We start from the raw sequence: 17,308 nt of genomic DNA on the forward strand, positions 1-17,308 counted from the left end.
AAAAATAAATCAATTTTTTGCAGAGAAATTGATTAAAACTATTTAATTTTATTCTAAATCATTCAATTCTTCTCACACAACAAGTGTGCAACTCAAATCAGTTAATAAAGAGTGTAAAAAAGAATTAAGTATTAATGAAAGCTCTTCAGCCACTGAAATAGTAATTCTTACTTAAAAGAATATGAAATTATGACAGAAAACAACTCTGTTTTTAATTCTTTGTAAGAATATTGTGTAAAACCCAGAGAAAAACACCTTACTTTTTCAAGAGAAGTAAAAAACTATTTCTAAGATCTTTTTTTTTTTTGCATTAACTGCTGCAGAAGAATGAGATAGAAACTGCTAAGATATGCACTACTGTATACCTTCTACCAAGACTTTCCCTCTTCAGAGTCTTGATATTATAGAGAATATAAGTCTGTTTCTATATGATAATATAAATATTGCCAGCGGGATGTAGAGGAACTGGTTATTTATATCTCAAAATAGAAGACTTTGTCAATGATTATATCAATATAGAGTTAATTCTCAAATTCAATAGGAACCTAGTGTTGCTGTTCTCAATCCCTTGCAGAATCTATTGAATATTGAGATATTAAAACTAGATTTAATATATCTCACTGTGCAGGGATCAAAGGCTCAGTCAGACCTTGAGGTATACTGATTTTATAGTTGTTGGTGTGCTGTTGACTCGTTGTCCACTGATTATGTATTGAATACTGTTGCCGAGGTATCTTTTTGTATCGTTCTGCTGGGGATGGGCCAGATTGAGAGGGGTAGTACAGGGGTGAGACTTGGTGTTGAAGTCTAGATACACTGGCGGCGGACCGTGGAGGTTGCACTTCAGAAGAGTCTGTTGATTATGTGCTTGATATTATCGCCGAGGTATCTTTTTGTATTTTTCTGCCGGGGATGGGCCAGATTGGGAAGGGCGGTACGAGGGTGAGACTTGGCGTTGGTGTTTTGGAACATCAAAGATGGACAGGGTTTTCGCGGAGGTCGCTCCTCGGATATCTCCACAACTACAGGTCGGGGGTCTTCCAAAATCGAGAAGATTGGTGCATATGGCTAGGTCACTTCACCTTACAATTTGTATGGCACTCTGGCCCGGGGTTGTGGTGTGGTAGGGGAGAACGGGGGATAATCCCACACAGGAGCTTCGAACAACGTCCGGTTCACGTTTGGCTGGATAACTCCACCACCACACGGGGTATGCGGTCGGCGATGGGGTCAAAATGCTCGTATGATCGAGGGCTTTTCGATGGATCTATCGGCGGGTTCTTATTCGAAAAATCGAGCGAGTTCGTGGTGGAGCGGTTGTTAAACCGCTGAAGTTTGAGTATAAGCATTATCATATAAAGGCAGTTAATGAGACTGCTTACTACAGATATGAGTAGTATAATAATAGATAATTTCTTGCTAATCTGAAGAGTATCTAACTGTAAGCATTTAAATCTGATACTGAGAGAGCTGACTTTACTGATTATGAAATGTATTCAGTTAATTATGATATAATTCTTAATTAATTGAGACCTCTTATCATTGATGATGTCTCAGATCTCAACATATAATGATAATGATGATAATCTATGTAATCACTTTACTCTGTTATCTGCAGATTAACTGTCAACTGTCTTCTCACAATTAATCTCTTCAGAGATGATTGCAAAACTATATCATCAAATCAATACAGCAGTCAAGACCTTAGAAGATATGAAGAATATTCTTACACCTGATTTGACAAGACAGTTGAACAAGATCTTCAAGAATAGCATGATTTAGATGAAATTGAACACACACTGTGAGAATGAACTTGCAGATCATTATCAAACAAATAGATGTCAGATTGTCAAATTCTTTCACAGATAGATGCAAGTAGATGAAGTTCTCACTATTAAGAATGTTAATTGCAAGATTGCAATCTGTAGAGCAGATGAGATGAAAAAGATGTTTAATAAGACTCTTCAATTGATTGAAATCAAATGTACAAAATCTACAGTCACTTAACCATAATAAGATAATTCTATAGAATCTCAACTTACAGTGAATTCTACATCTTCTAATGAGTATATAGATAATCTTTATGTTATAGATAGATGTGATGGTAATTATTAATTAATTTTTGAAGATTACTATATTCAAAATATTTTCTTTACAGTGTGGTTTTCCATACACTGTGGCACACTCACTACAGAGAGTGAGTAAGCATGGCACGGTTAATCATTGAGTTTGACTGGGACTAAAACTGCATACAACGAGCCTGCTCGCCTGCATTGTGCAGGTGTTTTACCACATATTAGTTGAGTCGGAGGTGTGGTTTCAGTATTATGTATGTACATGTACATATGTATTAGATTAGGTCTTGTGAATACTGCTTTGAAAATTAAACCATAAATTACAAAACAACGGAGTTCGCCGAGGGAGCGCAGAAAGTAAAGGGGTACGTATTATTACGTTGCAGAAATGAGAATTAAAACGGGGAAGCTCAAAGCGGCCGTATCCTAGCCTTGTAAAGAAAGTTGGGATAACCAGATGGGAAGTGATTAAAAGCCAGCACATTAAAAGGGATACTCGAGGAAACTCTGCAAACGACACGACCAAGCAACAAAGCGTCCCACCATTGACAATCTAGTCCAAGACCATTGGCGCAAGTTTGTCGGAATTAGGCGAAGAGCTTAGGTTTTCGTTCTCGCCTTGTTGGTGTTCAGAATTTGCAGGTGCTATTGTCCTAAAATCGATATCATCAAAATTGGAGGCCGTCTTCTCTGTTCTCGTACAAGCTTCAAGAGGCGAGATCATATCGTATTATGCGACAGAACTTTCGTCGGGACGTGCCATTTCGCCCAACGGCAAGTGCACGAATGTTGTTTCCGGCGCCATTAAACCAGCAGCACCTGCATAGAAGGCGACAAAGGCGCACAAAAATGAAAATACGCCTCCAGTCTTGTTCAACCGAATAGCATGGTCCATATGGGTAGTCCGGAGGAAATTTGCAAGCGCGAGGAAAAAGAAGGCAGGCACAAGCAGGCCAAAGACACCGAGGGTCGCGTAATTCGTCCTCAATGAGGCGACAAGGAACATTAAGGTCAGCAAACACCAAAAGACCAGGTAAATCCCCAGCGCAAAGCTAAAAGCGCGCTGGTCGCCTGCATATGCATCCTTGATACCGAGGGAAGGAATCAGAAACATCGTATAGCTAAGCCAAAAACTCCCGTACGAGATATGGACTGTAGTGCCGTATGTATTACCGGTAGTGAATGCCATGATACCAGCAATGATCTGTGACATGCCACCGAAGAAGAATGCTAAACCAAAAACCGCTGCGTCAGGGCCGACACGTCCCAAGGGATTAGAGTCTGGAAGGCTGGAAATATAGTCAGCAAAGCTGAAGCAGCAGTGTAATATAGAATCTTAAGAACACATACCCAGCACCGCACTGGTGTAACGACAGAACGAATGTTGTCGTCGCGAAGCCGAGAAGCCCAAGAGGAATGGGATTCGCCGGCTTGCGATACGCAAGAATGGGCACTATGGAGGCGGAACCTTGATGGGATTGATGAATGGTGCCTCCTTTCGTGTCCTCATAGGAGGCCCCTTCTGTTGAGCCGCTGAGTTGTTTGTCTGACATCTTAATGTATTGTTGTAATTTGAACGAAGGGTGCGAGAAAAGTTAGGTTCTGGCATCAAAATTCTATTCTATGAAAGCAGGGCTTCGGTACCTTTTTATCGTGGGTAGCAAACCCGAAAACCAGGGAAATGCCAAATTCTATTGAGAGGGGTCCGGCAATAGTCGAGGATTTTGGCGGTCGACCCAAGTTCTTGGACATCGACAATTGCCCATACGAAGAAATCATGTCTGGCTTTTCAACTAGCCCCTGCTCCTTGATAACTATTAGTTCCTCCTGGCAGTGAATTCAGCTAGGTTGGGTACTCGGCAAAGTTTGAACGATATTATCGGATACTGGGTTCTAGAGATTTAATTTAATGCCTTGGCCTTTCAAGCAGCGGTTCATGCATCTGGAATTTTGACAGGCCAGCGTCAAAGTTGGCTAGATCCTTGGTTTGTTCATAACAACCGGAGCCGCTCCTGGGAACTACCACTTGGACTAATTCAATAAACACCTTTTATTGATCAAGATTGGGGGCAGTACTTGTGACAGATAATGAGACAGATATTGAGCATTCATGATCGCTGGGAAGACAAAGCATGGCCAACGACTATCCTGACTCCTGGAGCAATTTTTTCGCACGATGGAGTCAAAATTGCCCGATTGGGAGGATGTGGCTAGGGCTGATGACATAAGCCGACCGTTTTCCCTTGCTAAGTCAACTAAGTTAACTAACTTTTATAGGCCCGATGGAACCCCCATCGCAGCCGAAGAGTCTAACTCTCCTCCCGTCCGGTGGCGTCGTTTCCCATCGTCCGACCTCCAATGGATGGAAGCCCGTTAGTAAAAGCCCTGCTGCAGTTCACCAACGAACGAAATTCAATTCTGCTTTGGTCTCACGTCCATGTGGACTCATGGTTCTGAAGAGCACACACAGTTCTATATAACCGGAGCCTTAACCTCATTTGGTTTAACGACTTCTGGGAATGAATGTGCCGCATTCCTCGCTTGGGGACAATGCTTTCGAACGAAACCGGATAAAAAGGTAGTTGAAGTGTACCACCACCACTTGTTGTGTGAAAGTAAAAGCTTGCTGAGGTTGGAGGCGTAAATTCGACCTTCAGGGGCTCTGCTGGGGTGGGATTATCGGGCATGCATCGGCGGCCTGGAGGGCGGCTAGTTGCCGAATTTGTCGGACATCGGGGTCAAAATTGTATATACCTAGTTCTCCATGCACGACGAGCTCGCTTCTGCCGTCGTTTTAGGGTAAGAGATCTTAGGCCAGGCAGAGATAGATATATAATAGTGTTCCATGGAATTGAAGTTCGGTGAGTAGACTTACTGGCGCAATTATATATATCCTTGCGACCCCACCAACTATTTCCTATATACTATGTAACTATGTAGTTGAAAAGTTACGCAACGTGTTGATTTCGTGTCGCTTTGGTGATGTTCTGCGCAATCTTATCGCAATCTACCCGCGCGTTGGCAAAGGGCAGCTGCACGGAGAGCATGTACGGAAACAGAAGCTGCATTGCCCCATGTGATATTTGAGATGAAAGAAAGAGCAGAATCAAGAAAGTTTCACTTTATGAACATATTGCCCCTCGCAAACGAAAATTTGGCATATCAAATACTAATCAACAAAAATGGAAAGCACAGTCATATCCAAAAGAAAAAAGAAAGAAAGAGAAAATGCGAACGATTATATGTATCATCCGAGGAAAGGAAGGTAGTCGCGATAGGGAGAAAAAGAAGTAGAAGTCCATTCTGGACTTGAGGACAGGAAGGATGAGGCAAGAGCAAGGAAAGGGGGACGTGCTCTTGTGCAATCAGAGCATCACTCATAAAAGCTTCTTTTCCGCCCGTGCCGCCAAATTAGTCTCCGAAAACGACAACTAACCAATCCTCTCACCGCTCTGCACGTGTCGGAATGAGTATCTCGGATGAATATGTCGGTGTCGGATTGGGTGTCACGGATGAATATGTTGGAGACATATGAATCTTATGTGTATCAAGATCTGCTTGTTATATTATCCGTGCACTATCCTATCTATTTCATACAAAAGATAGAGCTATTTATAGTAAAATATATGTGCAAGCCAAGAGAGCTAGCATAAGTGAGTATTAGATGAGTGTTGTAGTAAGCTGATAATGATGAGAAATATTGTACTCCGTAGTAATACGATGTTGGTGGCGTTTAGTAGTGTATAACCTCTTTTTCCTGACACACCCCCTTCAGCGAATGTAACATGTAAAAGAAAGTGTAATTGAAGCTGCATGGAAATAATCAAAAAAGAGTGTAGATGAATCTGTAGAGATTACATCAAGATAGACTATAATCAAAAAGAAGTGTAGATGAATCTTTAGAGATTACATCAAGACAGATCATTTATACCATTATTCTGCTTTACGCCTTGATGATATCTGATATATCAACTAGGCCTAGCATCTTGATGAATTCCACATGTTTCTGGCATGGCAGAGCCTTAGTGAAGCCATCCACTGTCATCTGAGCTGTAGACACCCAATCAACTGTAATATCACTGAATTGAACACATTCTCAGATTGATATCTCTCATCTGAATCCTCTCATCGGGATAGGATGACAATATCATTCACATAGAAGAAGACAATTAATCAATCATTTGAGAAGAGGCAGCAATCCTCCGGCATAGAGATCAAGCCTAGTGTTCTCAGATTCTTCGTGATGTGGGTGTTTTTCAACATCTGTTCAGTGATTCAATGAATCTGGCAGTTGAGATCTATGAATCTTGAAGTTGGTATGAATGCTGTTGAGGTAGATGTATTGTTGATAACAGTAAAAACAGTATTAGGAAATAAATTTTGAGACTTGTAGAAGTCTGTGTGTGAATGAGAATAAGAGAATGCATCATTGATCATTTGAAAAGGATTGACTTTGACATTTGCAACTGTCATAAGATGGGCAGCTCTGTGATTTCAGACTCGTGTATGATTATCTATCACAGCTGGATGTGTATTAATATCAACATTGCTGTTCCGTGTACAATTATCTATCGCAGCTGGATGAGTATTAATATCAACATTGCTGTTCTGTGTACAATTATCTATCGCAGCTGAATGAGGATTAATGTCAACATTAGAACCTGTATCAACATTAGAGCCTGCTGGCTCTGGTATAGGTTCAGGTGCTGGATTCGATGTATGAGATCTAATGTGGAGATGTCTAGATATTTGATTTTCCGCATTAGATAGATGACAGGGTTTGCAAAGCTCGGTGGTAAGCTTGTCCACAGTGGCTTCTAGATGAGTGATTTGAATGCCAGTTGCATCATTTGCAAGCTTTTGAATGGCGATTTTTGAAGAATGTTCTAATCTCTTATGCCATGTAGACTGTGTAGCTACAGAGATCTTAGGCTTTTGAGAAGATTTTATAGAAGTGTGTATTAACAGGTTGAAAGAAGGTTTTGTAGAAGTTGAAGAATTTGAAGATATCATTTTTTCAGATATAGTAATATTAGAAGTGTGAGATGTGATAGCTGTATCAGCTTCAGTAGTGAATTTTTCCAATATAGTTGAATAAACAGCTGTTTCACTATTAAATTCTGTAACTAGCAATCTCTCAAATACTTTAACATATGCAAAGATTGTATTATCTGCATGTTTTCACAATCTGAAGTCTTTTTCATCATAATAGATGCCTGCTATATAAAAACACAGTTTTCATGTAATGATATTTGTATGAAAATTTAGAATATAAGCCATGTTGATGAGATTGATATTGAACTGCTTTTCTGCTTCATTTATCATGATTGTTTTAACAGTTTCATAATCTTCAACTTTAGTGCTGAAATCACCTGTATAAACTTCTGTGTTCACAGAAGTAAAGAATAGAAAATGTGTTCAATTATTGTATATATACTATTCTGTGCCTGTATCAAAGATTCAGGAGTTTCAGAGGTAGAAGTGTAAATTTAAAGAGTTCATTGATATTTTTTAAATCTGCTGATTAATAGATTGATAATCAATAGATTAAGAAATAATAGATTGAGAATCTGATTACTTCAGAATCATTTCTTCTAGAACTGCTTTATCTATTATATTTATATTTATGAATAAATCTCTAAATATTGCATGATCAACACGTCTCTTTAATTCTTGATTCTTAAGAGCTTGATTAATCTGAGTTCTCTTCTTCCTGTTTTCCGTTCATTCAGATGACTTATTATTATTATTATTATTAGTATTATTCTTTCATTATACTTATATACAAGCGAAGCTTATGATGAGTTCTTGTGTGATGTTAAATACAGATTAAGTGTTAATTATACAGAAGAAACTACAGGTGTTAAGATCATGTCAAGATAATAAGAACATAGAAAAATACAAAGAAGTGACAATTAGATACATATGATAATAACTAGACTGACTGTGTGACCGTGTCTGAGATCAGGACCAGATTTGTTAATAGTCTCATTATCAATTCAACTGATCTCATTACACAGTTTTAACATTAGATAGTAGTTTCATACTGTCTCAGTAAGACTTACTGTCTACTCTTATCACATTTTTCAAATGAGATCATGATTTTCACTTCTCAATTTAAATTATTTTTATTGCTTTAAATGACTTTAAATCTCATTTGAGCATTATCAAAAAGTGTTACTTTTTAAAAAATTAAAAATAGTCTAAAAAAAACCTTAAAATGTCTAAAAATAGTAACTTTATATCAAGAATGAGACTAAATAAGATCAAATGAAACCACTTTCTTATTTTTTTCAAGTCATGATTTCATTTTAAGATCTGATATATAGTCACTTTACATGTTTTTTTGATAACTAGTCCCAGTGAGATTCATGTCAAGAAATGTATGAGACCAGACTAAATAAAATCAAATATGAAATTCATGGTCCCGGCGGTCAGTCTAATAATAACTTCTCAGCTCAGAAATATAGAGTGATTTATTGAAGTGATTTATACACTTCTGTTATTTATTAGAAATCTGAGATGCTTGAGTGCTGAATTTAATATATTCCCTGCAGGTTTCGAACCCACATGCCTTGATTTCCCACGCCAAGGCGCTACTGAGTGGCCGCATTAATCATTCAGTCACTGAGGCATTCAGATGACTTTCTTGATGAATTGAGATAGTAGTAGTGAGTGTATTAGTGACAGGCTCTGCAGATGCAGTTTCTGAATGTTACTAGTAATGAGAATTACTGAGATCTTTCATTAAGAGTAGCAAAGTTTATAGGTTTATCTTCTTTAAGAATACTCATTTCTCTATATCATTTTTTGAAGTTCTTAACTAACTCTATTAATAATATGACATCTTTCTTTATTATATCAGACATTCTTAGCTTATGCTTGTATATAATCTGTATTAATAGCTAGATTTATATTTAAGAAGTCTTTCTTCAACATAAACTATTCAGTGCTATTTATCTCTTTGATATTATCTTTAATAAGTGATCAGTTATTTAATCACTTCTCTATATCTCTGTTTTTCAGTGCTTTGCAGAGATTATAATATCAGATTCTCACATTATCTTGATAGTCTGCAGTCATGAATAAGAGATGATCTCTTAATAAATGAATAATCTTCTTCATATTATCATTCTCACTGTATATATATTATCGCTCTGTGACATTCACTGTTCATTATATAATATCTTATATCTTTATCATATCTTCATTCAATTTCTCATATTTTATATATTTGATTTTTCACAAAGTGATCTTGATATTATATGCTATCTTAGCCTCTGTGATGAATTCTTCTGAATACTCAGGTTTCAGAGATTCTTCTAGTTCAGAGAAGATATCAGATTTATCAAGATTAATAAAGTCTGATATCTTCTTGTTCTTTGCATATTGTACTTCTAGCATATACTTGTATTAAACTTTTCAATCTTCAGAAACATTAAGATGTACAGTTGCACTAGACATTGTCTTGTCTGTTATATCAGTTATATTGAATGAATTGAGAAATTGATTCAAGTATTTGAGAATATGATCAGAATTCAGAGTGTATAACAGTCAAGTATATCAGAATGTATATAAGTGAGAATCTATCATCTCAGTTCAAATAATAGTTATCAGTTTAAATGAAAATTGACATCAGTGATCAATCATCTCAGTTCAAATAATAGTTATCAATTCAAATAAGAATTGAGATTAATGTATCATACTTCTCTTCAGATGCTACTTATCAGAATTCAGTGTATAACAGTCAAGTAGATCAGACTGTATACAAATAAGAATCAATCATCTCAGTTCAAATAATAGTTATCAGTTTGAATGAGAATTGAGATCAGTGTATTGTGCTTAGACTGGCCGCCAGAATCATGAATTTCACATTTGATTTCATTTGATCTGATTTCATACATTTCTTTGCGTGAATTCTGCTAGGACTGACTATTAAAAAAACATGTAAAGTGACTATATTTCAGATCTTAAAATGAAATCATGACTTGAAAAAAATGAGAAAGTGGTTTCATTTGATCCCATTTAGTCTCATTCTTAGTATAAAGTTACTATTTTTAGACATTTTAAGGTTTTTGTTAGACTATTTTTAATTTTTTAAAAAGTAATGCTTTTTAATAATGCTCAAATAAGATTTAAAGTCATTTAAAGAAATAAAAATAATTTAAATTGAGAAGTGGAAATCATGATCTTATTTGGAAAATGTGACAAGAGTTGACAGTAAGTCTCACTGAAACAGTATGAAATCACTATCTAATGTTAAAACTGTGTAATAAGATCAGTCAAATTGATAATGAGACTATCAAAAAATCTAGTCCTGGTCTCAGACACGGTCACACAGTCAGTCTAATTATGCTTCTCTTCAGATGCTGCTTACCGGGCTCATAACTATTAAATTAAGTGTCATGAATGAATATATTGAAGATATATGAATCTTATATGTATTAAGATCTGCTTGTTATATTATTCATACACTATTTCATATATCTATTTCATACAAAAGATAGAGCTATTTATAGTAAAATATATATACGAGTCAAGAGAGCTAGCATAGGCGAGTATTAGACAAGCATTGTAGTAAGCTGATAATAATGAGAAATATTGTAGTAATATAATGTTAATGACGTTCAGTAGTGTATAACCTCTTTTTTCTGACAGTTGAAAACATATGAATATTATGTGTATTAAGATCTGCTTCTTATATTATTCATACACTATCTATTATATCTAATTCCATACAAAAGATAGAGGTATTTATAGTAAAACAAATATGCGAGCTAAGAGAGCTAGTATTAATGAGTATTAGACAAGTATTGTAGTAAGCTGATAATAAGAGAAATAGTAGTAAGTTAATACAATGTTGATGATGTTCATAGTGTATGACAGAAAACTCAGGAAGTAGAAAACTCAGAAAGTAGAAAACTTAACCTCACTTTATCTCAGTAAACTCAGCCACTTCACTCCGATATAACTCAATCCGAACTACTGCTACTTTCTGCCAAGTTCTGCGAATATCTGAGTCAATCAACTGTTACGGAGCTTACACTAAATCTAAATAAAATATTCTCAGCAAACTCTTCATTAGACTGATCATTAGAATTATGAATTTCACATTTAATTTCATTTAATCCGATTTCACACATTTCTTAGCATGAATTCTGCTGAGACTAATTATTAAAAAAACATACAAAGTAACTATATATCAGATCTTAAAATAAAATCATGACTTAGAAAAAATAAGAAAGTGATCTCATTTAATCTTATTTAATGTCATAAGTTATTCTTGATATAAAGTTACTATTTTTAGATATTTTAAGGTTTTTTTTAGACTATTTTTAATTTTTTAAAAAGTAATACTTTTTAATAATACTTAAATAAGATTTAAAGTTATTGAAAGCAATAAAAATAATTTAAATTGAGAAGTGAAAATCATGATCTTATTTAAAAAATATGATAAGAGTAGATAGTAAGATTTACTAAGATAGTATAAGACTACTATTTAATGTTAAAATCATGTAATGAGATCAGTTAAATTAATAATAAGATTATTAAATATTCTGATTCTAGTCTCAGTCTCTCAGACAAAGTCAAATAATCAGTCTACTCTTCACAGAGTATCTAAGAAAAAATAGTTTCTATTTATTAGTAACACAGAAATAATTTACTTTAATTATAATATTTAAGATAGAATTACTGTATAATATCACTTATAAATTATTTCTCTATCATCTTAAAGAGTTAATTTTTCAATTTTCTATTAATTAATGTAATTTTTATCTGAAAATATATATATTCTAAGTATAAAGTATTACAGTGAAAACTGCTACTATGATTTTAAATATAAGAATAATTTACTAATTTTTCAATCATAATTATATCTAGTTATTCAATATCTTGATCATGTTATTAAAATATCTATTCAGTTATCAGAGACTCTAATCAAAGTACTGAGTATATTTTTCAGTAATTTTTAACAACTTCTGATAACTTCTGATAACTTCTAATAACTTCTAATAACTTCTGACAACTTCTGAACTCTTGATAATCTTATATAGTATATTAACTTGTGGTTCGAAAGAATGTACAACTGTTGAATAATAACGCGGCCGCTTCCGAACTACTAGCGTACACGTACAAGTGTAAAGGGGCCATAGCGGCTGCTAATTAATTTAGCATATAATATTACCATATATAAGAAGCCGGTGTATGCCTGTAATTGTACACTGACTTAAGCAACCTTTGAATCACATCTGATAGCATGTCTAAAAACTGATAAGAAGTACAGACTTCTTCAGAGTGTGATAATTCTGTCTATAAAGTGATTTATAGTTATCATGTCAGTGTGATTCTAGAATGTCTCAAAAGATAGTGTATAAAGAGCAGTGAGCAGAAGAGCATTCAATTGATATTATTTCACTTATTGAGGGAAAACTCCACACTCAGGTGAATGCTACATATGTGAATGAATGAGATGTGAGAAAAAGAATGAGAGCAGTGAACCAGATTCAAAGAAGACTGCTCTTCACCTAAAGAAATAAAAAGAAGAGAGGTGGCCATCACCGGAGTTGTACAATGATAACAGAAATCATATAACAATATAGTGATACAGTGATATAGTGATATAACAATAGACATCATAGAATTAACAAGAAAATCACTGAAATGAATACCTTCTCTAACTGATACAAACAACACTCTTTTCTGCTACCTGAACTGAAAGATATACAGAACCTCTCAGAGAGTTTACTCAAAGTAGTAAGAAAAGTAACTGAGATTATCAAACTGAAATCAAAGCTCTGTACATGTACAAGAATTCTAAATAAGATTGAGATCTTGTGTACATAGTGACAGACTGAGATGAAAGTCAAACAACAATTGACATTCACTGCAGATTAAGTATTTACTATAAAGAGCTTCACTGATGCAATCATCATTATTAATAAGAATAGAGAAAATCAGATCTTAGATCTGTAGTAGAAGATTGAATATTTACACAGATAGATAACTACACTGAATCTGAAGATCTCACTATAATTATTCACAATCTCTTCAGAAGTATACATATTATCAGAGACTGCTGTGTAGAATGAGAATCTGAGCATGAAATACATCAAGTTAGAAGATCTGTCAGAGTTATTAAGCTTTAATAACAACTGAAAAAATAATGCTGCAATCACCTGACTAAGTCAGATGTAATTATATTATCAGATTAAATATGAACTCACAGACAGACAGTTAACAGAATTTTAATAAGTCTTAAGATCTGCTATGTTTCTATGTGAAAAAGTAAAGTCATTATAAATGACTGATGAAAAGATAAATCTTACAGATCTGAAGAGATATTCATTCTCATAAATATGAAATAAGTTTTTCAAATGAATCTTGTATAACTTTGAGAAAGTGAATATATAAGATAAGTGTTACAAACACTTCACTGAGTGTAGATAAGTGAGTAATCTTATATCATACTTTACACACTTCAGCTTACATTATCTTGTATTAAATGAAGAGCTTTTAATATCTTTCTATTTATAGATCTTCATTTATAATCTTATATCTGAGTTAAGAGTAGAATGAAAATGCTTAATCTTATAGTTAGACACAGTGAAGAAAGCATACAATATTCTTATTATACAGAAACAAGTGAGTTAATTATAACAGAAAATACTGTAATTAAGTATATCTCAGTGAAGAATAAGTAATCAGACTTCTATAACACAAGTTATATATCTGAATGTAATGAATCTAGATCTGAATGTTATCACTAAAGCACTGAATTCTCTAAAAAAGAAATTCTCTAAGTGAAAATCTTGATATTGTGAGTATCAAGTTTGCTTCAACTGTAGATATCAAAATTATGATATAAAAGATTGTATTCAGCATAGACTGGCCGCCGGGACCATGAATTTCACATTTGGTCCCATTTGGTCTGGTCCCATACATTTCTTGGCGTGAATCCCGCTGGGACTGGCTATCAAAAAAATGTCAGGTCACGTGATCTGGCTTACTAATCCTTCCACCATATAACTTTTCACAAGCTAGCAACCTTTCAATCACACAAGCTTTACACCTTTCACAGGTTATGAGACCCGTTTTGCGCAAAAAAATCGCTGCCAATTCGGGATTCCTTGTCAATATAATCTATTTGAACTACTGCTTCATTCGATACGCCCATCAGGAGTTAAAATCATCTTATTCTATCAGTATTGATGCATTTGAGATCTTGATGATCAATAATACTACTGCTCGCTTAAAAAAGAGGCTTGCAGAAAACACACCACATTTGCAAAAAAGCAAGAAAAAGAGAACGATATTGGCAAGGATCCAATAAACGAATATCAAGATGGCGGATTCAATACGATCTCGCCCACATACACGTTCGCGATCTCGCGTCCTTTCCACTGGATCAGTTGCAGTTGATGATGATGATGATTCTTCACACTCACGCTCTGCCAGTGGACATCCTCCTGGAGCCTTTGAAAGCTCCATTGAAGAACACCCCGCAACACCCTCTCGATTCGAAGCTGGTTTGAATACAGCTCCTGACACGGTCAGGCCGGCCCCCCGATCTACTCAACAGCTTGATGCTGGTTCTCTTGATGAGAATAATGGACACCCAGGTGTCTACCATTCGGGCGAGGCAATATCAGACCAACAGATGGAGCATCTCAAGATGATGCTTGAGATGGACAAGGGGAAGCAAAGAGTCTTAGAACTCGAACTACAACTGGAAAAACTCCATCAACAGAGATCCTCTACAGATCGACCTCAGGATGTCAACAATCATCCTGCCACCACATCAACAGCCACATGGAATCCTAATCTCGGTGAAAGGTTGGAATTCAACCTTTATGAACCGGATAGCTGTGTTGGCAAGGCAATCTCCCAATTCAAGGAAGATGTCAAGAATACTGTGAGACCAAACAGTCTGACTGACACATCCAATTACACCACATGAAGCATCTTCATGAAATCGAAACTGGTTGATGCACAGTGCTGGTATATGATAGAGAAACAACAGACCCAGAACCCTCTACAAAGAGATGATGAATGGGCACCATTCTGGGACACCAGAAACCGGTGGCTCTACACATTCATCTCAAACTCCTTGGGTGCAGGTGTCAGACCACATTTCTCCAAGTATGATGAAAATCAGATCGCTTATACTCTATGGAATGCAATTGAACAGGAATACTCTGTCCCCAAAACACAGTTACACCGTGAGGCAGTTCTGGAATTCATGTCTCTTGATGGCACACAGGTCACCAATCTACACACATTCTTTGATAAGTTCCGGTCCACCATCACAAAATTGGAGATGTTGAATGCTTCCCCCCCAGAGGCGTGGATATTTGATACCTTCTACTCAGTTCTACCCAACAATTGGAGGAATTACGTTCAGAAGAAGATAGAGGAGATACAGGATTCCAAATCCACAGCTGTGATATTGGATGTTGATCTTCTCATGGAGGAAATCTGTTCACAGCTTGATCCTCCAAAAGATAAAAAGAACCTGCAGAATATAGATTCTGCGGCCAACTCAGCTACAACAGCTACAACAGCTACAACAGCTACAACAGCTACAACAGCCACACCGACTACCAGCAACAATACATCGAATGCGGCCCGTGGAGGCCGTACTGGACGTGGTCATGGTAGTACACAAGGGGGCTCCCGAAACCATCGGGGATCGGGAAATCCACCTACATGTCCTGAATGCGAGAGATCTCACTTTGGCAACTGTTGGTTGGCCAATCCAGACAGTGCTCCAGATAATTGGAGGATCTACAACGCTGCGAGGATAAAGGAATTCAAAGAAAAGAAGGAAAAGAACAATAGTGAGGGTGGAACCCAACTATCCATTACAGATGGATCAGACACCTATCAGATGACAAACCTCGCAGAGGTTATCAATGTGCCAGCCTGTTTCATGGAACCCCACAAGGATCCCTCCAACGGGCGTTTATACATATCAAAAGACGTCATCTTCCAGGAGGACCTCCGTCTTGCCGATCCATCGATACCGACTACTCCACACAACCCGAAGGTCCTACCCAACGCGGCCCGTAAAGCGGCTGCGGCGATTCCTTCGGCGACACCAGGCCTACCCACTGCGGCCCGTCAAGAGACTGCAGCAATTCCTGATCCATCAATTGATAATCTATTCATTGATGAGGAAATTCGACCTGAGTGTCCATTATTTCTCATACCCACTAATAATTGGTGGATTGACTATGATATCTCCGCGAGAATACCTACCCTTTTAGTGCAGAATACACTGAACTCCCCGGAACCCACAGTTGAATCTGATGATCCTCCGACATCTACAAGGGATATCACTATAGTGAGGGAATCAACAGTGGGGGAATCTTCAGTGGGGGACAGTCTTGAAGACCTACCCACCGATCCCGAGATCGCTGCACTTCCGATCCCGAAAAACCTCACGCGCGCCAAAGCTTCCATGGAATGGAAGTATTATTACAAGGCCCGTGTTAAAGAGGTCAACCGTTTGAAATATACACATTGGAAAGAGAATATAAAGAAGATAGAGGGATAGAGGGATAAAAAATGATGTATATCATGACTGGTTTTTCATTGCTACACATTTTCCAGTCATTTTTTGTACCTGTACTTGATTTGAAGGCGAATTTTGTATATAGCATCGTGTATAGTTACTCTGGTGAGTGGGGGTGTCAGGTCACATGATCTGGCTTACTAATCCTTCCACCATATAACTTTCCACAAGCTAGCAACCTTTCAATCACACAAGCTTTACACCTTTCACAAAAAACAGGTAAAGTGACTATATATCAGATCTTAAAATGGAACCATGACTTGAAAAAAATGAGAAAGTGGTTCTATTTGGTCCCATTTAGTCCCATTCTTGGCATAAAGTTACTATTTTTAGACATTTTAAGGGTTTTTTTTAGACTATTTTTAATTTTTTAAAAAGTAACACTTTTTGGTAATGCTCAAATGAGATTTAAAGTCATTTAAAGCAATAAAAATAATTTAAATTGAGAAGTGGAAATCATGATCTCATTTGAAAAATGTGATAAGAGTAGACAGTAAGTCTCACTGAGACAGTATGAGACTACTATCTAATGTTAAAACCATGTAATGGAATCAGTCGAATTGGTAATGAAACTATCAAAAAATCTGGTCCTGGTCTCAGACACGGTCACACGATCAGTCTAATTCAGTATGCACAGTTAAGAGAAGCAAGAGAGTTA

The 17,308-nt window shown here is 36.3% G+C and overlaps 3 protein-coding genes across 5 annotated transcripts; 2 read left to right on the forward strand and 1 right to left on the reverse strand.

The window, feature by feature from the left end:
• Positions 1 to 829: 829 nt before the first annotated feature.
• BDCG_17528 (uncharacterized protein) lies at positions 830 to 1,332 on the forward strand (the record flags this gene model as incomplete). The annotated part of the gene is made up of 1 exon (XM_045426639.1): positions 830 to 1,332. The coding sequence occupies exon 1, from the start codon at positions 913 to 915 to the stop codon at positions 1,330 to 1,332; it is 420 nt and encodes a 139-aa protein (XP_045282131.1). The 5' UTR covers positions 830 to 912.
• Positions 1,333 to 2,147: 815 nt separating this feature from the next.
• Positions 2,148 to 5,463, reverse strand: BDCG_07415 (Gpr1 family protein; the record flags this gene model as incomplete). Of its 3 annotated transcripts, none has more annotated exons than XM_045423208.1 (4): positions 4,951 to 5,463; positions 3,720 to 4,858; positions 3,426 to 3,628; positions 2,806 to 3,364 (listed from the first exon to the last, which is right to left on the reverse strand). In XM_045423208.1, exons 2-4 carry the CDS (start codon positions 3,852 to 3,854, stop codon positions 2,806 to 2,808), a joined length of 897 nt encoding a protein of 298 aa, XP_045282132.1. In that variant the 5' UTR covers positions 3,855 to 4,858; positions 4,951 to 5,463. The 3 variants fall into 3 exon arrangements, with proteins under 3 accessions (XP_045278651.1, XP_045282132.1, XP_045282133.1); XM_045423209.1 differs by lacking the exon at positions 4,951 to 5,463 and having other exon boundaries at positions 3,720 to 4,100; positions 4,152 to 4,415; XM_045423210.1 differs by having other exon boundaries at positions 2,148 to 3,364; positions 3,426 to 4,858.
• An 8,719-nt stretch (positions 5,464 to 14,182) lies between these two features.
• BDCG_17529 (uncharacterized protein) lies at positions 14,183 to 16,632 on the forward strand (the record flags this gene model as incomplete). Its single annotated transcript, XM_045426640.1, has 2 exons — positions 14,183 to 14,988; positions 15,097 to 16,632. Exons 1-2 carry the CDS (start codon positions 14,419 to 14,421, stop codon positions 16,630 to 16,632), a joined length of 2,106 nt encoding a protein of 701 aa, XP_045282134.1. The 5' UTR covers positions 14,183 to 14,418.
• Positions 16,633 to 17,308: the final 676 nt, after the last annotated feature.

The sequence above is a fragment of the Blastomyces dermatitidis genome, assembly GCF_000003525.1.
Source record: "Blastomyces dermatitidis ER-3 genomic scaffold supercont1.8, whole genome shotgun sequence".
Classification (NCBI taxonomy): Eukaryota; Fungi; Ascomycota; class Eurotiomycetes; order Onygenales; family Ajellomycetaceae; genus Blastomyces; species Blastomyces dermatitidis.